The 19,849-nt window shown below is 37.5% G+C and overlaps 1 protein-coding gene across 1 annotated transcript; it reads right to left on the bottom strand.

Annotated features, from left to right (window-relative positions):
* Positions 1 to 887: 887 nt before the first annotated feature.
* SCAND3 (SCAN domain containing 3) lies at positions 888 to 17,976 on the bottom strand. Its single transcript, XM_024764296.1, has 4 exons — positions 17,314 to 17,976; positions 8,630 to 8,777; positions 4,990 to 6,485; positions 888 to 2,951 (listed from the first exon to the last, which is right to left on the bottom strand). Exons 1-4 carry the CDS (start codon positions 17,731 to 17,733, stop codon positions 1,035 to 1,037), a joined length of 3,981 nt encoding a protein of 1,326 aa, XP_024620064.1. The 5' UTR covers positions 17,734 to 17,976; the 3' UTR covers positions 888 to 1,034.
* Positions 17,977 to 19,849: the final 1,873 nt, after the last annotated feature.

The raw sequence follows: 19,849 nt of genomic DNA, 5'->3' as shown, positions 1-19,849 counted from the left end.
ACCATCCAATATTGTTTCTCATTTGCCAAACTCAGGATTTTTCTTTTAAAAATTTTCTTTATTTGGTCATCTCCTCCTTGTCTGTGTTGAAAGTATTCAATTTTGTGGCTTTTAAGCTCATAGTTTGGGAAACATGAGTATCAATTTTGGTAACGATAAGCTGGGCTAGTGTGGGCGCTGTGGAAATTCAGTCAATATAATCTATTGTTGCTACGTATTTGGGATGAGAAGTAGGAGAAAGGATGAAAGATGAAATTGCAGTCAATTAAGAGGAGTAAGAACAAGGTAGTTCTTGACAGCAGTCTCCTGTATACCCAGATAACACTCATCTGGGACCCTGATTGACAACTTTGCATATGGCTAATAGTAAACACCACCACAATCAAGATGGAACATTTCATCACACCCCAGAATTTCCTCCACAATAACTCATTTTTACTACTGTATTCTAGTTGTTGAATAAACACAGTACATTTTATTCTGTGAACAGACATTTGGGTTGTTTCCCATTTGAGCTTTTATAAGCATTGATAGCTTTCCCCCACCTTACCCACTTAAACACTGCATCTGAACATACACCAACAAAACAAACTTATTATCAACTTCCAACCAAACCACCCAGGATCAGTTTAACAAACTTAACATCTTACTGACCCCCTCCCTTGCATTCAAATTCTAATTCCACCCCTTGAATTCACTTCCCTTCACTGATGAAGTCTGTCATTTCAAAGAAATTATTCCCCTCCTGAAGTCATCCTACCATCTTAATATCCTAATAAAATGCAATAATGAAAAGACATACAAAATACAAGACAAATCTTTTTAATATTAGAATGAACAGATTTAAAATTATATCTTAATAAATATAACAAATATAACGGGGAAAAATAAGAAAATTATAAAAACTGTACACTTTTGTTTACATACAGGCAATTTATATAGAGAATTGTCAACTTAATCATAACTTTTCACACTTCCATAATGCCTATATGCATACTTTGAATTAAAACCTTATAAATCAGTATTTTAAAAATTTAATGTGATAAGTGAGCTTGCTTCTTGCTTGTTAATTTGTCTAATCTAGGTTGGATTGATGACAACGCTACTCTCAGGGGATAATGTATATTTAAACTGTTTCTATGTTTTGTTTTAATAACACTTAATGTAGAGAACCCAGTCTCACAGAGGTATGTTGAGGGGAACAGAAGAAGAGATTTTAAAGCAATCTCAGCAAGCTCAGGATATTCATTTTTAACTTTTATCCAAAATGAAGCAAGTGATGCTGTATTTTCAAAATTCATTTTCAATCCTTCATCAGTAGCCAGCTTCAACAACTTATCCTGTAGGGTTACAGTTAAACTTAAATTATCTTTTGATGAAAGAAATGGATTTTGTATCCATGAATTTCCTATGCGTGGATCTTCTTTTGATGGAAAATACAATTCAAAACAATCTAACAAATTTGTAAGATGTTCATTGACAACTTTTCGCAGATATGCAATATCAAGATCATTACCTACTTCACTGATAACTGTTGTTAAGTTATGGAACATGTCATAACAATCTGTAGAAACTCTTTTTTTCCAAGCTTCTAACTTTTGTTTTTGTCCTTCAATCTTATCTGCCATTGAAAAACATGTTGCATTCTTTCCTTGCATGCAAACATTAAGATCATTAAAAATACTGAAGATATCAGATAAATAAGCAAGTTTGGCTGTCCAATTCACATCTTTGAAAAGTTGGGACCAAACTGGTTTCTTGCTTTGCAGAAATACTAAGAGTTCATTTCGTATTTCAAACATTCTTGATAGAACTTTTCCCCGTGATAACCACCGTATCTCAGCATGCAATAACAGTTGCTTATGATCAGCTTCCATATTATCACATAATAAAGAGAATAATCTTGAATTTAACGTATTAGATTTTACATAATTCACAATTTTTACTATGTCAGTAAGCACACTATTTAGTTCAGGTGATATTTTTTTCATAGCAAGACTTTCTCGATGAATGAAGCAATGTGTTATTTTACATTCTGGTGCAAGTTCTTTAATCTGGGTAACCACTTCAGAATGTTTTCCTGTCATGGAAGCTGCACCATCAGAACACACTCCTACACAAAACTTAAATTCCAAACCACATTTATTGATAACATAATTCTTCACAGCTTCATAAAGTTCTGAGCTAGTTGTGTTTGTTGGTAAAGAGGCTGAAAAAAAGAATTCTTCCTTTATATCATCATCATGTTCAAACCTCACATATACTAAAAGAATTATCATGTTAGCAATATCTCTGCATTCATCAAGTTGCAGTGAAAAATACTTGGCTAGTTTTATTTGTTCTATGAGTTGGTCTTCCATATCATTTGCCAGTTCCTGAATACGTCGTGCTATGGTGTCATTGGAAAGTGGCACTTGCGCTACCTTCTTTGCTGCAGATTCACCCAACATTTCTAAGCAAACTTCTTTGATGCAGTCCTTCACTAGTGTCTCGGCAATTGTGTATGGTGTTTTAGACTTAGCAACCGGAAGTGCTACTTTATAAGAAGCCCGCAAAGCACTAATGTTTATGTGAGAAACATTGAACACCTGCTTTGGTTGGCTTTTCAATTCAGTACTCTTTCTTTCAAAGAATTCTTTTGGCTGTGAACTTATTTCTTTATGTTTTGAATATAGATGCCGCTTAAGTTTCGATGGTTTCATTGCTTCATTAGCCAGTACATCTCCACAAATAATACACTGTGGTTTCAGCACTTCACCATCAATTACAGCTACAAAACCAAATTCAATATATGAGGGATCATACTTCCGAGTAAAGCTAGTATGAACTCTCTTGGTTTTCACTTCCTCAGGATGACTTTCATTGTTACCAATTCTTTTACTACTACTGCCATATTCAGAAAAGGTATGTCTTTTCTTCACAAAAAAGTCCAGTGAAGCTTGTTTTTCCATCTGCAAATTAGAATTAAAAATAAATAATACAATTTTTACTTTTGTCTTTAATAATGTTAAACTAGAAATCAAAAACTAGGCTCGCATCATCAAAAAGCCTACAAATAATAAATGCTGGAGAGGTGTGGAGAAAAAGGAATTCTCCTACACTGTTGGTAGGAATGCAAATTGGTACAGCCACTATGGAGAACAGTATAGAGGTTCCTCAAAACACTAAAAATAACATATGATTCTGCAATCCCACTTCTGGGCATATATCCAGAGAAAACTCTAATTCAAAAAGATATATGCACTCCACTGTTCATTGCAGCGCTATTTACAATAGCCAAGATATGGAAGCAACCTATATGTCCATCAAAAGATGAATGGATAAAGAAGATGTGGTATATATATATATATATATATATATATATATCAACATGGATGGACTTAGAGATTATCATACTAAGTGAAATAAGCCAGAGAAAGACAAATACATGATATCACTTATATGTGGAATCTGAAAAAAAAAAAAAGATACAAATGAACTTATATCCAAAACAGAAAGAGATTCACAGACACAGAAAACAAACTTATGGTTATCAAAGGGGAAAGAGGAGGGGAGGGATAAATTAGGAGGTTGGGATTAATATATATACACTACTATATATAAAATAGATAACCAACAAGGTCCTACTGTATAGCACAGGGAACTATACTCAATATTTTATAATAACCTATAAGGGAAAAGAATCTGAAAAAAGAAAATATATATAGAACTGAATCACTGTTCTTTATACCTGAAACTAACATGATATTGTAAATCAACTATACTTTAAAAAACTTTTAAAAACCCCAAAACTAGGCTTGATTAAAAATATAAAATGATTTTTAAATTAAGTTATAAAGATAAATAAATACTTACATTTTCTCAGAGTTTTATACACTTTTGGGTTACAGCTGACAAGCTAATCATAGCATATCACACATTTTTTTTTTGCGGTACGCGGGCCTCTCACTGTTGTGGCCTCTCCCGTTGCGGAGCACAGGATCCGGACGCGCAGGCTCAGCTGCCGTGGCTCACGGGCCTAGCCGCTCCACGGCCTGTGGGATCTTCCCGGACCGGGGCACGAACCCGTGTCCCCCGCATCAGCAGGCAGACTCTCAACCACTGCGCCACCAGGGAACCCCTATATCACACATTTTAATATGAACCTATTGTGCTTGACTAATGTAGAGCTGCTACCACATGTGACTCACCTTGAGAGTTTAACACCCAAATTGAATATTCTATTTGAAAAGATGAGTTCATTAATCACGTGCTTGGGCATTGCAGCAATGTTAAATTGTTGTAACTTTCCAAATACTCTCAAATTTGTGTACTTACCTAATTATGGACTAGTATAAACAGTTTGCAGACCAGCACTAGTCTGAAGAACAAACTCTGAGTACCACTGGCCCAAATCATGTGTAAGCTTCACATTTCAAAACACTTACCTGAACACATATTAGCCTCATTGGTCTTATTTCACACTCTGCATTTAAATCAGAAAACCAAACTCTTTCCCAACACAAATCCATATCTCCCAACCAAACTTATCATCCCCTGCCCTTCCTAAATATTTCTTCACTTGACCTGAGATGCCCTTTCTTAGCTTACCCCTCAACCCAAACTCACATATAATTAAAACAAAATAACATTAAATTCATCTGTCCCCAAATTTATCCTTCTATAGAAACATACCATCATGCATACCATTTATCCCCTAGCTTTCTCATTCCACTAAGAAATGCCTGACATCAGAAATAAGTAAGAGATACTACTGTTTTTCACCCCAGAACAATAAACAAAGCTGCATCCAAGGTTATAACTTCCAACTTGAAAAAAGGAGTGGAGGGAGGACATTAAATGTAATTGGCCTTTCTTTGGAGAAAATATACACAAGATGGCCATAATTGTGCTTTAGTACGCCATGTCAAAAATTTCTCACTCATCATGGTCACAGTAAAGTATGAGGCTCTTCCCCTGCTTTGATCTACAGCAGACACTCACTCTTACCCAGTCTCCTACTTTGTCTGATGAAAATGGTGTCTCCGATGGCTTTAACATTTTGGAGGGTTGAACAGTCAAACTTCTTGGAATCTCATCATGTTTCCTTTTCATTGTAGTGGTCTCATAGCAAAGACTACAAGTTATTCTATGGTGATAACCATCAGTCTCACGTTGAGAGGGCACTCCACAGATTGCATGGACGTTTCTATCACATGATACACAACTATTAACACCTGTGCATTCTTTTTCACAAACTACACAAGATAAAAAATTCAGTCTGCTTTCAGGAGGAGTTTTTTGGGCTATCTTAGGAGAAATAGAAAGATTTTCTTCAATATCACTACTATCTGTTCCAGTCTCAATATTTTCTTCATACTGGGCTCTTAGAGTATTTTCTAATTCCTTGTCGGCCTGTTCCAATTCATTTTCTGTGTTCAGGCTGGCAATAAGTTCTTCAGTTAGCTGAGAATGAGACAAGCCCAGTTTAGCTTCGGAGCTAAATGTACCCTCACATGGAGTCTGTTGCATGCCTCTGTGATAGGGTTGATTTTGGGTCATCTGAATAAACCACAAAAATTCAGCCCAGTGTGATGAATTGTTAGTTTGCATCCAGGAGATGATCCGATTTTGGATATCCTCATTAGTTTGATTTACAGAATTTAGACTTTGGCAGGGCTGAGGTTTCCCATGGACAATTTTCAGTTCTGGCCAAATATAACTAAGTTCACTGACAATCTGGCTTGAAAATTCCCTCCCATTGTCAGACTGTAGAACACTGGGTGCTCCAATAATTGTAAAAATATCTAAAAGAGCGTGTGCAACCTCTTTAGGCCTTTTAGATTTTAATGACCGCAAAAAACTCAACTTTGTACGAAGGTCTTGATAATGCATGATAAATTTATACTCCCCATCAGGATTCAACTGCATGTCTATAAGATCTACTTGGCATCTTGAGTTAACTTCCTTAATTGGCTTCGATGTTAGAACTTTCTTGAGTTTTGAATTTTTCTGTTGGCATGGTTTGCAGAGTGTCAAGTATAGCATTATAACTTCTTTTGTGATGTTCTTGTATTTTGCTTGTAACTCTTTTTCCATGCGGGTACGTCCACCATGTCCAATGCTGAGATGTGTATCATGCAGTATGTCAAATAAATCCTCACTGTGTAAATAATACCGTACTTTATCTGTTTCCCCATTTACAGCCTCAATCAGCTTCTCATGTCCTTGCACCAGGATCACATCAAATCTAGCCAAGCGACGGTAGTCAACTGATTCTTTTTTTGCCTTGGCCTTAGCCTCTTTCACTTCCCTTATTAATTGACAGTACTTTGCTTTAGAAAATATCTTGGTATTATTACTCTTGTTTTCCAGTAACACTGCTAAGCTTCTGAAGAACTTTTCTCTCATGTTTTCTGGTTCGATTTCTGCTTCATTAGTATCTAAGCTACTAAAGTTATCATCACCCATGGTTTGAGACATCATGGAAAGCCACAAAAATGACCCTAAAATATAAAGAAAAAAATCAGTTAGACTATTTGGGAATATAATTTAAAATATGTATATTGCTCAAGTAGCCACTAGAGAGAGCTGGGAGTATAAGTAGATGCTATGGACACACAAGAGGGGGAATACAATTTTGGTTAGGGAGTCTACCTTTGGAGGAATAGAGAGGGTAAATGAAGAACTCAACCCAGGAACAAAGAGTTCTGATATAGTAAAGAGTAGAAAGCCAGGATGTGACTTTCCAGAGCAGTATCCAGGGTTAGCCTTAAAGTAAAGCACTGTTTTATGTAAAACAGGGAGCAAACTGATGTTATTATTTTTTCATTTATTTATTAATTACACAAGAACATTTTTTTTTGGCTAGAGAAGTCTCAGAAATACAGTCATAGATATTTTTAAAGCCCCAGACTATACCACATTTTGTTTTATTCAGTCAGGTTAGCTGTTATAGCAACATTTGGGGCTGAAGTTTCAACATCATATATTTGCATGAGCTCCTTTTCGGTGCTTGTGAAACTATAAACCCAATACCAATAATCTTATTACTAATTTTTTTTTTATTACTGATTTTAATAAAGAAAGAGTAGCAGATGAACCTGAAGTAGTGAAAACGCTCTGACTTAATATAGCATATTAAAATAAATGTTTAGAATATTCATAATAACAGAAACACTTAGAATAAATCAAATTTGGCTAGTCTTAAGGAAACTATTTTGAAAAAATCAAAAAGAATAATTTGGAATTAGCATATCACCTCTAAAGTCTTACAGCTGCTTGGAAAAAATACTTTCTCTCAAGTCAACATTGTTTATACTACTAATTTGCATAACAAATATTGAATTGGTAAATTTAAATCATTCTCAAATGTTCATAACTTCCAAAACTTCAAATTAATATGTTACTGTGTGTTTTGGCCTTACTTAAGTCTCAATGGTTCCAACAAGACTTGCCTGATCATTTAATTTAAGCTTACAGTGAGTTCTCCTTTCTTGAGGACATAATTTATTCACAACACAAACTAGCACTGTAGCACTTTCTTCTTTAACTGTTTCATAGAACTAACAAGATTGTAAGTTTCTAAAGAAGCAGGGATCACTTTTTCCTCCAGTATCTTTTCCATTATCTAACACATTACTACATAGAAAAGTGTCAGATAGGGAATTCCCTGGTGGTCCAGTGACTAGGACTCAGGTGGTTTCATTGCTGTGTGGTCCAGGTTCAACCCCTGGTCAGGGAACTAAAATCCTGCAAGCCTTGGGTGTGGCCACAAAAAAAAAAAGTGTTGGATAAAAATTTGTTAACTTTATAATGAGGATGACAACACTCACAATAAGTGGTATTTCAAAATGTGACTGAAAAGACCATTATATAGATAGTATTTCTTTCCACACTGATACATTTTGCATCATGCTATGGAGCCATGAACATAACAGAAGGTAAACAAGGATAAACTGGGGGGAGGAAAGAAATACAGGGCAGCGTGAATGAGAACCAGAGCTTCAGAATATGTAATCTGAGAATATGAGCTTCAGAAATTAGCACAATCAATGTTAGTAGGTCTAGGATAAGCAGAGAATAAGGAGTTGCTAGGGTTATAAGAAAAGAAAAAAAGAAAATTATATCAATTATACTTAAGCCTTTGGGAAAAGACAGCTACTCCATAACTAGGCCAGCCTGTGCTGCCACCTCCACCACACATTACACTGTTAATAGTCCTTAGATCTCTAGTGGACATAGACTTCAGAAATTCCATTTTCTTCAGTAGAATATCGAAGTAGTATTTCCAAGTCTTAAACAGTCATATGTAACAAGAATTGGGGGCAGAGGCTACAGAAATGGGACCCATGTCTACATTGACAAGTGATCAGCATTTACATACAGAGGCATCTCTGATTTATCTATCCATAGGTACTTAATTCCATTGCAAAATATCCATGAAAAATCTTGTGTTCAACTATTTTTTACATTATTGCATGACTGCTTAATTCAACTTCTTTAATAGCATTCCACTACACTCGTTGACCTTTCCTTCAGCCATATTCAGTAGAAGCTGCAATGGAATAAAATTTGATAAGCTTTCCATGAATGGACACTTCCCTCCTCCCAAATCTCATCCTCCTTCCAAAGACTAACTTATCCTCACCATTATCTTGAAGTGCATGTGGCTCTGGAGATTCACATTCCATTCCGTCCTCTATAGTCTGGAGATGGGTACCTAAGGACGCCTTTGCAGTATCTAGAAGAGTCATTTCTTCCATAGGAACTTCCTGCCCGTATGTGTCCTGTGGGACCTGCGGATAAACAGGTACATTTGGAAACTAATATAATATTAATCACATCACTGCACAAACCATAGCTAAACTTCATAACATTCTTCTACTGAAACAGAATGGATATAAGAAGAAAAAAAAGTCTTCATTGAATTCTTAAGAGGAGTGCAAGATAGAATAAGGAGAGAAATAAAAAATGCTGGGACGAATAAAGCCAGAGCCATACAACAGAAACTGTCTGCATTGAACAGGAGTTGATACGCATCCTCGTGGTTTCTGTTTTAGGGAATAACAATGGAAGCACATTAAAGGAATCTTTCCTAATTTTCCTCCTAACCAGAAGAAAATTGTAAATGGGTTTCAGTGTGAGCAATTAAAAGTAAATATTTGGGGGGTATGCAAATTATCTAATAGGAACTAACTGAACTGTTAAACCCAGGAAGAAATCTGATAGTTGTTTTAGACTAAATGTGGAAAACATTAGCGCAGTGTGTTATGGATGGGAGAAAAAAAAAGCCAATCAAAGTGGATAACTGTTGGGTGAAAAGAAAACATTTATCTCTTCCTTACACCAATGATCTAGTACTCGGTTTATAATTAAATTTACCCAATTGTCCCCATACATTCAGTTGACCCTTGAACAACATTGGTTTAACCCTTGGGTGACTATCTATAGGCGGATTATTTTCAATAGTAACTACTACAGTAAATACTACACGATCCCTGGTTGGTTGAATCCGCATATGCAGAAACAGATATGGAAGAACCATGTATAGGGAGGACTATTTTCAACTGTGCAGAAAGTCGATGCCCCTAACCCCTCACCCCCATAGGTGTTCAAGGGTCACCTGCATTTTATGTTTGCTTTTTTTAAGTCCATGATCCATTCAATATTTATACATTGTTTTTGGTTATTATATCTCTTTTGCTTCTTTGAATCTAAAATCATTTCCTGATTTTTTTTTTTTTTTCCTGTACGCGGGCCTCTCACTGTTGTGGCCTCTCCCGTTGCGGAGCACAGGCTCCGGACGGGCAGGCTCAGCAGCCATGGCTCACAAGCCTAGCCGCTCCGCGGCAATGTGGGATCTTCCCAGACTGGGGCACGAACCCGTGTCACTTACATCGGCAGGCGGACTCTCAACCACTGCGCCACCAGGGAAGCCCCCTGACTTTTTTTTTTCCTGACTTTTTTATGACATTAAATTTTGAAAAGTCAGGGCTACTTATCTTATAGAATATCGCACATTAGGGACTTGCCTAATTGTTTCTTCACAAGTAGATTCTGGTTAAACTTTTTTTTTTCTTTCTTTGTTTTTTGAGGAACAAAAACCCAGTATTTTTAATTTGATCATTTTTTTTCTTGCAGAGCAGTATTAACGTCCATTACACCTCCAGCAGCAATGCCCTCCTCGGCCAAGGAGGTGGGTTACGGATGGAGTCGAATCTTGAAAGCACCCGAGCCTCAGCCTCCACGCGACTGCTTGGCGGCAGGGAAAGAACATTTTTGGAAGAATACTACGTAAGTAATGTGTACTTACTGTGTCACATCACAGGTTACATTAAGTTGTCAAATTATTTTATTGTAGATAATGCTAAATTTGATTACTTAGTTAAGGTGGTAACTACCAGATCTATCCATTCAAAAATACACTTTTTCCAACTGTAATAAATAATAATTGGTAATAATTTGGAACTATGCAAATATCTTATTCCCCAATGGTTTTAACATTCATTGATTTCTGCTTACAATTCTGCTTTACAATTCCTTCTACATTTAATAGTTAGCAATTTTCTGTAAAGAGCTTTCTGTCCATCCTACTTTGGTGTCTGTCTCTCTTTTTGAGTATCACTATAGACTTATTTTATAATCCATTCCATCCTCACTCACTTTGATGCTCAAACTGTCTCAAATTTGGCCAGTGGGAGCCCCCTTGATCTGGCACCTGCAACCTTTTGACATGACCCCACTAGTTTTTGTTTTGTTTTGGTTTGGGTTTTGGCACATCCAAGCTTTCTAGAATAAACAATACAAGGACCACATTGTATTCTCCCTGTCCCAGATCTAGTTCAACTGTTTTTTTTCCCAAGAAATTTTTATTCATTTTGGAGGACAACAATGTTTAGTAGCAAAGATTGAGTAGTAGTAGGCTCATTTTTAATAGGTGTCATCTCCTCTAGGCCCTTTCAAGGATAAAGCTGGTAAATATATTTTATAAAATAACATGAATTCAACTCAACTTCAATACCTATAGAATTTTCCTCACCTTTCCATCTTCCATATTAATATCTTCCTTCTCCCACAGTTAAAAAAAAGCAGTTCATAACAATGTATATATATTATTTACTCATTGGCTCTAAACTACAATAATACAAAAGAGTTTCAGAATCACCATGCTTTGTGTTGTAGAACACTTCCAACAACATACCTACTAAGTAAAGTTCAATATATCTTTGCAGCTTTACAGGCCCATAGACAGTATCCCGCTAAAAGTATATGGTCAGAGTACTGTGGTCAAGCCACCTGAATTACTATTTTCCTCTGTATTACTATGTTAATTTGATATATTGTTGAGTTCATTTGTTTCTGTTTTTATCATTCTGAATTTAGTATTGTTTCTTAAATACTGAGAACATTTACGTGATATAAAAAAAAAACAAAATATGTATCCAGAGAGGTCTTGCTCACATTCACATAGCCTGCATTCTACTCTCCCCCACTCCCATAAGAAACCATTTTTTGTTGTTGATGCTTTACCCTCTGGGTTTTTTTTTTGCAAAAATAAGTAAAAACATTATACATACGTATACACACACATGTCTGCATGTATATATTTGTGTGTATATAATACATATACAAATTAAATGCAAATGTGTGTATACTTATTTTTTCATATTGTATAGTTTACACCTCCTTTTTTTTCACTTAATATAAAAATATTATCCGGAAATCATTTCATACCAGTTCATAGATATCTTGCTTATGCTTTTTTTTGTGTACATAGTACCATTATATTGATACACCATAGTTTATTCAATCACCCTTATACGAATGGGCATTTAGGTTGTTTACAATATTTTGCTTTTACAAATAATGCTGCAATGAAAAACTGTGTCTATGTTGTTTCTTACTTGTATTTTCCAAGTAAATTCCCAGAAGCAATATTGCTGGGTCAAATCGTAAATGCATAAATATGTGTTAGATGGTGCCAAAATCCCCTCCATAGGGATGGTACCATTTTGCACTTCTACCAGCAACATTTCCCCAGTCAGACCAACAGATTGTGTTGCCACGCTTTTGAATTTTTGCCAGTCTGATAGGTGACAAATGGCACCTCAGTATAGTTTTGATTTGCTCTTTTTATGATTGAAGTCGAGTATCTTCTCATAGCCATTTGTTTGTTTGTTAAAAAAAAAAAAAAACTGCTCATGTCTCGTGATTATTTTTATTGCATTTCTGTTAAGGAGATTCACTTATACCTATGACATATTTTGCAAATATCTTCACTAATTTATTATATTGATTTGCTTGTGGGGGTTTTTTGTCCTGCATTTAAAAAAAATGTTTCATGTAGAAATAAAGGTTTTTGATATTACTTCTAGATTTTGAGTAATTCTATACATTCAGATTATTTTAAGAAGTCATGCTTGTTTTCTCCTATTTCCTGGATGTTTAAAACTTTATATATTGATCTCTGACACATTTAAAGTTTATTCTGGTTCTGGAATATGGTATGAGGTATGGGTTTCATGTGTTTCTTTTTGAAATGGCTATCTCTTTGTCCCAACACCATTTACTTAAAGCACCATTTTCCCCACTGTGATTTGAGATGGCACATATATTGTGTACTCAGTTTTCATATGTGCTCCAGTCCACTTTCATACTTTCTATGGTTTCATTGATCCAGCTATTCATGTGTCACTACCACAATTTTACCTAAAGAGGCTTTATGGTATGTTAGTAGCGAATGAGACTATTGCTCTCTTCTTTACTCTTCAAGTTTTTCCTACCGATTCTTTCACGCTTATTTACACATATGAATACAGTTCAGTGTTTTAATCCTTTTCAAAAGTAAGCAATTAGTTTTGTTTTCTCCTAACACAGTAGATAGAAATTCATTTTCTATCGTTTTCAAGTTTTGGGTTCTAAGCAACACAGATATCCTCCCTGGCTATAGATGAACCTATAATATAGTAATACCTCATTGTTATTACCTATTAAGATAATCCCCTTAGAATTCGCTTCTATGGACATTGGCTGGTTGGCTGTGTTCCTCAGCTTCCCTGGGTTCTGCTTGCTTACTTCTTCTTACTTCCATTAGAGGGACTAGTCCAAGGTAGGTGGGCCTGGTCTTGGAAGGAATAGGAGGAATTCCACTCTGCCTTTACCACAAAAGTGTAAAGGGTGCCTCTGGATGGCAAAAACAAATCACAAAGCTGAAATTACTTCAAACTGGTTATGAAAGTCATTTGTCTTTCACTATATGATTCCCAGATTTATTTTTTAAGATATCTAATAAGAAATTTTGGTCATAAAACAGTGGAGTAAATACGACTGTATTCATTAGAAATGCATGTATTTCCCAATTAATTAAAACACCTAACTTATAGTGGCTTAAACAAATAGGGGTTTATTTTTGTCATATGCTAAGAAATCCAGAGGAGGGCAGTTGCTGGCATTGATTCACATACCTAACAGTTCTGTAAGGGACCCGAGTTGTCTTTATATTTCTGCTCTGCCATTCATAACATATTGGTATTCATCCTCATGCTTATCATCATGTCATGGTCACAAGATGGCTACCACAGCTCCAGATATCACATCGACGTTCAAGACAGGAAGTGGGAAAAGGCAGAACTAAACACATCTGTGCCATTTTATAAGGAAAATTAAAGCTTCTACAGAAATTTCCAGAAAATATGCTTATTTCTCTCTGGCCAGACTATGATGCATGGCTAACTCTAGCACAAGGAAAGCTGAAAATTATTTAGTTAGGTACATAGCCAACATGAACAAAATCAACATTTTTTAATTAATGTACAATAGATACTGGGTTGGCAGCTAAAAGTGTCTGCAACAATGGCATTTCCCCCTCCCTTCAGAAATCACACAGAAACAAGAAAAATGAGAAACATTTATGCAAACTTGACATTCCATAAGACTAGGAGATTTCTATAACCCTGAGTCACATGAAAAACTATCAAGTATGAGCAGAGCATAACCCTGAACATTACCCAGGATTGACAAAACACCAAGTCCTACCAATGGTTGCATTTTTCAACAAAGCTAGAAGAGGAAAATTTTAAAGTAACAGGTACATCCTAAGGCAAAAAACTAATATTGTTTATTTGAAACAAAGACAAAAGGTGTGCTGGCTAGAGATAAGAGACTGCCTGTACAGGCATCTATGCAGTAACATATGAACTCATGAAAAAACATGCTTTCTGCAAAACTGCACAAAAAATAACAGGATTTATGGAGAAAATAAAGTTGTAGGGTAGACTATTTAAATTCTACACAACTTTGTCAGGAGAGCATTAATAAAACTACAGAAATTCCAATAAAAGTACAAGTAGAGTCAAAAAGACATTAAATAAAGAAATGTTACATTAAGTATAGGATTTTACTTTGAAAGGTGATGGTATCTTGTTAGAAAGAGGTGTAAGGAAAGGGTGAGGCAAGGGTAGAGGATATCATCATCAGAAGTTCAGATGGACAAGCATTTGCACACTTTCCAAGAAATGTAGTGATATTACAAAAAATATAATGACGGTTCTGGCTCATCATCTTGTTTTTATTTCTTTGATATTGACTTATAAAAAGACATGTAGTTTTTGCTGCTTAAATATTTTCTTTCTTTCATAAAGAAGCTGCTAACATGGCTCCAAACAGGACCTCATGCCACGAAGTAAAATCCTGCTGTGTTCTGCATCATTATCTTCTATCCACTGTAACTGCTTTTCTATCATACTTAGAGCAGAAGATAACTGAGAAGTGAAATGCTCTTGTGGGGTGGCTTGTTGAACTGCACCATCCTCTTAAACGCTTCCATTTGAGCCTCAGCATCTAATTGTTGTGGCTCTTGTGTAGAGAGAGCCTCTGCATGAGATTGCAGCAGTTCCTCAATATCTTCACTCTCAACTTCTTCAAATCCAATCTCCTTTGAAAGAGCAATACAGCTTGCTTTGATTTGAGGGAGCTCTTCTGAAGGATCAAAGCCTTTAGAATCATAAATTAAATCAGGGAGACTCTTACACCACACCCCATGCAAACAGGCTTTGGTGACATCATTCCAGGCCTCTACAAGACTATCAATTGCAGGTTTAATGCTCTATCAATTCCAGAATTCAAAAACTGTGTGTGCATTGTCACCCCCTGTTGATCCAATAAACACCTTAAATGTTATCATTAAATAATAAGCTTTAAAAACTGTGACCACACCCTGATCAGGGAGTAAAGTAGTTGTATGAGGAGATAAGAAGAGAACTTTAATATTTGAAGAAAGTTCAGCAACTGTTGGAGGATGGCTTGGTGTATTATTGAGAATTATAAGAATTTTGAAAGACAAATTGTTCTTCTTGCAATATTTTAAGAAATCATCTACAAAACATCACCTTGACGATAAGTAAATACCTGCCCTGTCATCCAGCCTCTCTTGCTAGACTTATAGCAGTCACCCAGGCTAGTCTTTACAATTCCTTTTAAAGCTTGTGGGTTGGCAGAGTGATAAATCACACAAGCTTTAGCTTTAAATTCCCATTGGCATTCCCACCCAGCATCACAGTCAGTTGACCTTTTGTAGCCTTAAACACCGGATCTTATGATTTCTCCTTCAAGATACAGGCCCTTGAGGCCATTTGCTTCCAATAGAGACTAGTTTCATCAAAATTAAAAATCTGATCCAGGTTATAGCCTTCTTTATCAAATTTCTTAACACTCGGGGAAATGTCTTTGCAGCTTCTCTGCACTCACAGCTTCACCAGAGATCCTAATAATGTGGAAACCATAGCAGTTCTTGAAGCCACTAAACCAGCCACTATTTGCACTAAATGAAGGCACTTCTGCAGGATCTTCCACTTTCTTCTTAAGGTCTTCATGTATTGCTAAAGTCTTCTCTTTAATTTTGAGAAAGGTTACCTCTGATTGCTTCTTTCTTTGGTATAAAATCCAAACAAATGTTCCGTTTCTACCATTTCCTTATGCCTTCTTCCAATAAATTTTGTAGCAATGGAAGTTGTTCCAGCTAGATAACTTTATTTTCCCAGCATTGTCTCTAATTGTTCGTAAAGTTGACTCTTTTATTTCAGTTGCACACCCAGTGTCACATGTTCTTTCATTTATTTCAAAACATTTTATAATTTCGAGCTTTTCTTCAGTTGTTAAATCTTTTCTTCTTTTGTGCTCACTAGCATAAATTTTATCACCAGCATGCTTCTATGGCACTTGCAAACCCCCTTCCTTGCTCATTTTCTGAAATACAAAAAAGTTTAGCAAAAAATGCACCAAAATGGGAGGGAACTATGCACATAAGGGCTTCCAAAACAGAGACTGGGGCCAAGAGAGCCAAGAGGAAGGATATGGAAGTGGATGGACATTATGCACTGTATGTCTTCACAACTTGCTGCGCTCAGCTATAGTCATATACTTTGCATTCAGCTGCTCTTACTTGGTGGCCCAAAACATCAACTTTCTGGGAAAACTCATATATGAGCTGGCACAATTTCAGCATTATATTGACTTATTTTCCTATTTACCAATCTCATATGAAAGATTCTGCATTCCAGAAAAACATATTTTAACAGATCAGACTGTATACATACAATGTTCATACTCAAAAAGAATTCAGATAAATGTATAGATAGTAACATTATAGAAATGTAACAGTGTTTGGCAATATCCATAATGTTCTAAAATTACAGTCATAGAAAGCAAGTATATTCTCTTAAAAATAACCTCTAGTGTGATGGGAAAAGACAGAATACTGGCTCACATAGCAACAACTGCAAGTACTGAAAAGTATCTAGAAAATGATGCAATTAATCTCTTCACTGTACAGATGAAGTCATCAAAGTCCAGAGAAAGTGTGTGTGCCCAAGATTATACAGCTAATTAGTGACAGAGCCTATCATAGAACCCAGATCTTATGATTCACCATTTCCTGATTTTCCATTAAATTAGACTACTTTTCTATTTGTCTCTCCTAGAAGGTATTCCTTATATTCCTGCACTGATTTGCTTTCATATATGGTAAAAGTAGCGGGGATCATAAGAAGAGATAGCTACCTTAATCTCACAGTCACTAAATAAGAGATATTTTCCATTTGCAAGCAATAGACCAAGGTTTCCCATTTGGTTAAACCATCTCCTTATTAGGATCAGCTATCACTGACATGCAAATTGTTATCCCAGAAGCATGAATCTATTCGTCTGCACCAGTGATCAAATAATAATGCCCAGAACCAGAATTTGCAGCCGTCAGTGTGAAGTTAACCCCACTTACTCTACCTTGGACCCACGCACTCAAATTCTTCACAGAAGATGGCCCCTCCAATTTCTCACCTGCTGTCTAGGTTCATCAAGCTCCCTCTCCAAATCTTCCAGCACAGTCACCACCTCTTCTCCACTCTCAGGATGATGCTCCCGCACCCAAGCCTGGAGCTCCTCAGGCAGGATGGTCAGGAGCTGCTCCAGCACCAACAACTCCAGGATCTGCTCCTTGGTATGTATCTCTGGGCTCAACCACTGACGGCAAAGTTCCCTGAGTTGGCTCAGAGCTTCCCTGGGTCCGGGAGTCTCCTGATAGCAGAACTGCCGGAAGCGTTGACGAGAGAGTTCCCTGGTATGAGACAAATCCTTCTGTAGGCAGGATTCCTGATTCCAGATAGGGTCTTCTTCTTTAACCTTTACTTTGATAATCTCCCCCTGTTCCTCTGAAGCCTGGCCAACCAAGGCTGGGAAGGCCCCCGGGGCTGCCGCCATCCTTAGCTTAGCTTAGAGAAAGGCTCGCTCCAACAAGGGTCTAGGCAGATTTTCCTTGAAGGCCCCAGTCAATTCTTGGTCAGGAAAGTTTTCGATATAAGAAAACCCTGTTGACCAGAAAAATTACAGACGCAGCTAAAAAAATTTTGTTTAGGTGACAACAGGTCAGTTACTCGAGCAATTCCATTGAAAGTGAAGCCATTCTCTGACAAGACGGGAAACTGTGAGCACAGAACTACTCACTAAAGCTCCAGGACCACAGATTGAGCGGCAGGTTACTTGCGAGACAGAAAACTGGGGAGACTTTGGCCCTAAATAAAGCCTAGATATACGAGCTCCACCAAGGAAACCAGACAGGTCTCTCCGAAACCGGCGCTCCCTGTGGCTCAGGCCCGCGTGGAGAGGGCGAAGGGCTCCTGCCACACGGCTAGCCGTCTGCGGAGGAGGCCCGATTGTCGCCGCGCAGACACAACCTTCCCTCCGCCTGCACTTCCCTTCAGAGAAGCTCGGACCCTCTCGCGCCACGCCAGAGAAATGGGCCGCGGACTACACTCCTGGCCTACGCAGCTGCTCCCACGTTCCCGCCAGGCCGGGGGAGCAGCGCTCACTTCCGGCCCGCTCTAGGATTCCAGGTGGTGCAGTCATCTCGGTGGTCGTGGTAACGTTGGTGAGCACCCGGAGGCAAATGCTCTGTAAACGGTACAGAGACTTAACTCCCGAGTTACCCAGTTCCCGGGTGAAAAGAGTTTCACGGTGTGAGTAGCGCTAGTGTAGAGGCTACTCTGGGTTGTTGTTTTTTTTGTCACAGTGATAAGCCGTCGCTGCACTCAGACCCGCAGTACTCACCGCCGCGTCCTAAAACAGACGTAGAAGAGCATCCCTGAGCGAATGCCAAGTCAGCGAATTTGTAGACTTCAACCGGCCTTTTCTCGTTAGATTTGGGCCACTGTCTCCTTTCCCATTCACCGTAAATCAGACTCGAAAAAAGAAATGTAAGATCTAGTTCCTTCTTTCCATTTTATAGATGGGAAAAATCAAGATCCATATAGTGAGCTTCCCCCCTAACGACAGGACTAGCTATTCCTGTGAGCCATGCTGTAAACAGTCCTGTGAAACTGGCCCCAGAAACCTAACAAGGAAAATCTGGACGTGTTTTCAGAGTCTAACAAGTCATTACAGGTGGGCAATCAGGAAATTCCCACCTGGCTCATGCTCCTTCAAGGCAGTGTGCTCTGCCAGGCAAGGTATTCGAAGATTCACGGAGCAGGCAGTGCTAGAGTGGATGCAGGTAAGCAAAGAGAAAACGCTGTTTCAAGAGGAAAAGGCTGTGGCACGGGTGGATTCTGCTGGAGGTCTAGAAGCCTAGGAATCATTGCAAGTGTCAGCCTTAATTCCTCTTCCTCCTCCCCACCCAGCCTGCCCCCACGGCCTTGTTAAGAGCGCTCAATAAATAATAGATGTCCGAGGAATATTTGTTGAATTGCTGAATGCCTCCTTTCCCCCATTCTCTCTCTGCTTCTACTTTGTTCCCTGTTATTACTCACACTTTGGCATTTCTGATCCAAGAGACTTTGAAGGATCAGAAGGTCTTTTTTAGAGATCTCTAAATCAAAAATTTTTACCTTTGAGGTCTGTAAATGGTCTTGAGTGAGTCGCTAAACCCAGTGAAATTGTATATACAATTTTTGTCTATGTGCGCGAGTCATCAGATCATCAAAAGGACTGAGATGGAGCTCCCCATTCATTTTCCTAGCCACTATTAACATGTTGCACTTATCTTTTGTGGTTTCCCCCTAACCAACGGTTAACCCTTTGCAGTCAGGGATTCTATCTTCTACATTTTTCATTTTCTGCATTCTGTGATCACCGCCATACTGAGCACAGGAGGCAGTCAGCATGGAGTAAACATGACTTCTAAGTCCTCTACTGAAGGGCATTAATTTTTTTTTGTAGATTTTTCACTTTTAATTACTAAAGTGACTATATCTCACAAAAGTGAACACGACAAAAAGTGAGAAGCTCCTTGATTCCCAATTCCGCTTCTTAAGCTATTTTAAAATGTATATATAAACTCACAAACTATGACTTACAAAAATTAGTTCATGCTATATATTAC

Source organism: Neophocaena asiaeorientalis, unplaced genomic scaffold (assembly GCF_003031525.2).
Source record: "Neophocaena asiaeorientalis asiaeorientalis breed wild unplaced genomic scaffold, Neophocaena_asiaeorientalis_V1.1 scaffold239, whole genome shotgun sequence".
Lineage (NCBI taxonomy): Eukaryota > Metazoa > Chordata > Mammalia > Artiodactyla > Phocoenidae > Neophocaena > Neophocaena asiaeorientalis.
The sequence above is the reverse complement of the archived record's forward strand: the minus strand, read 5'-3'. Positions and strand labels throughout refer to the sequence as shown.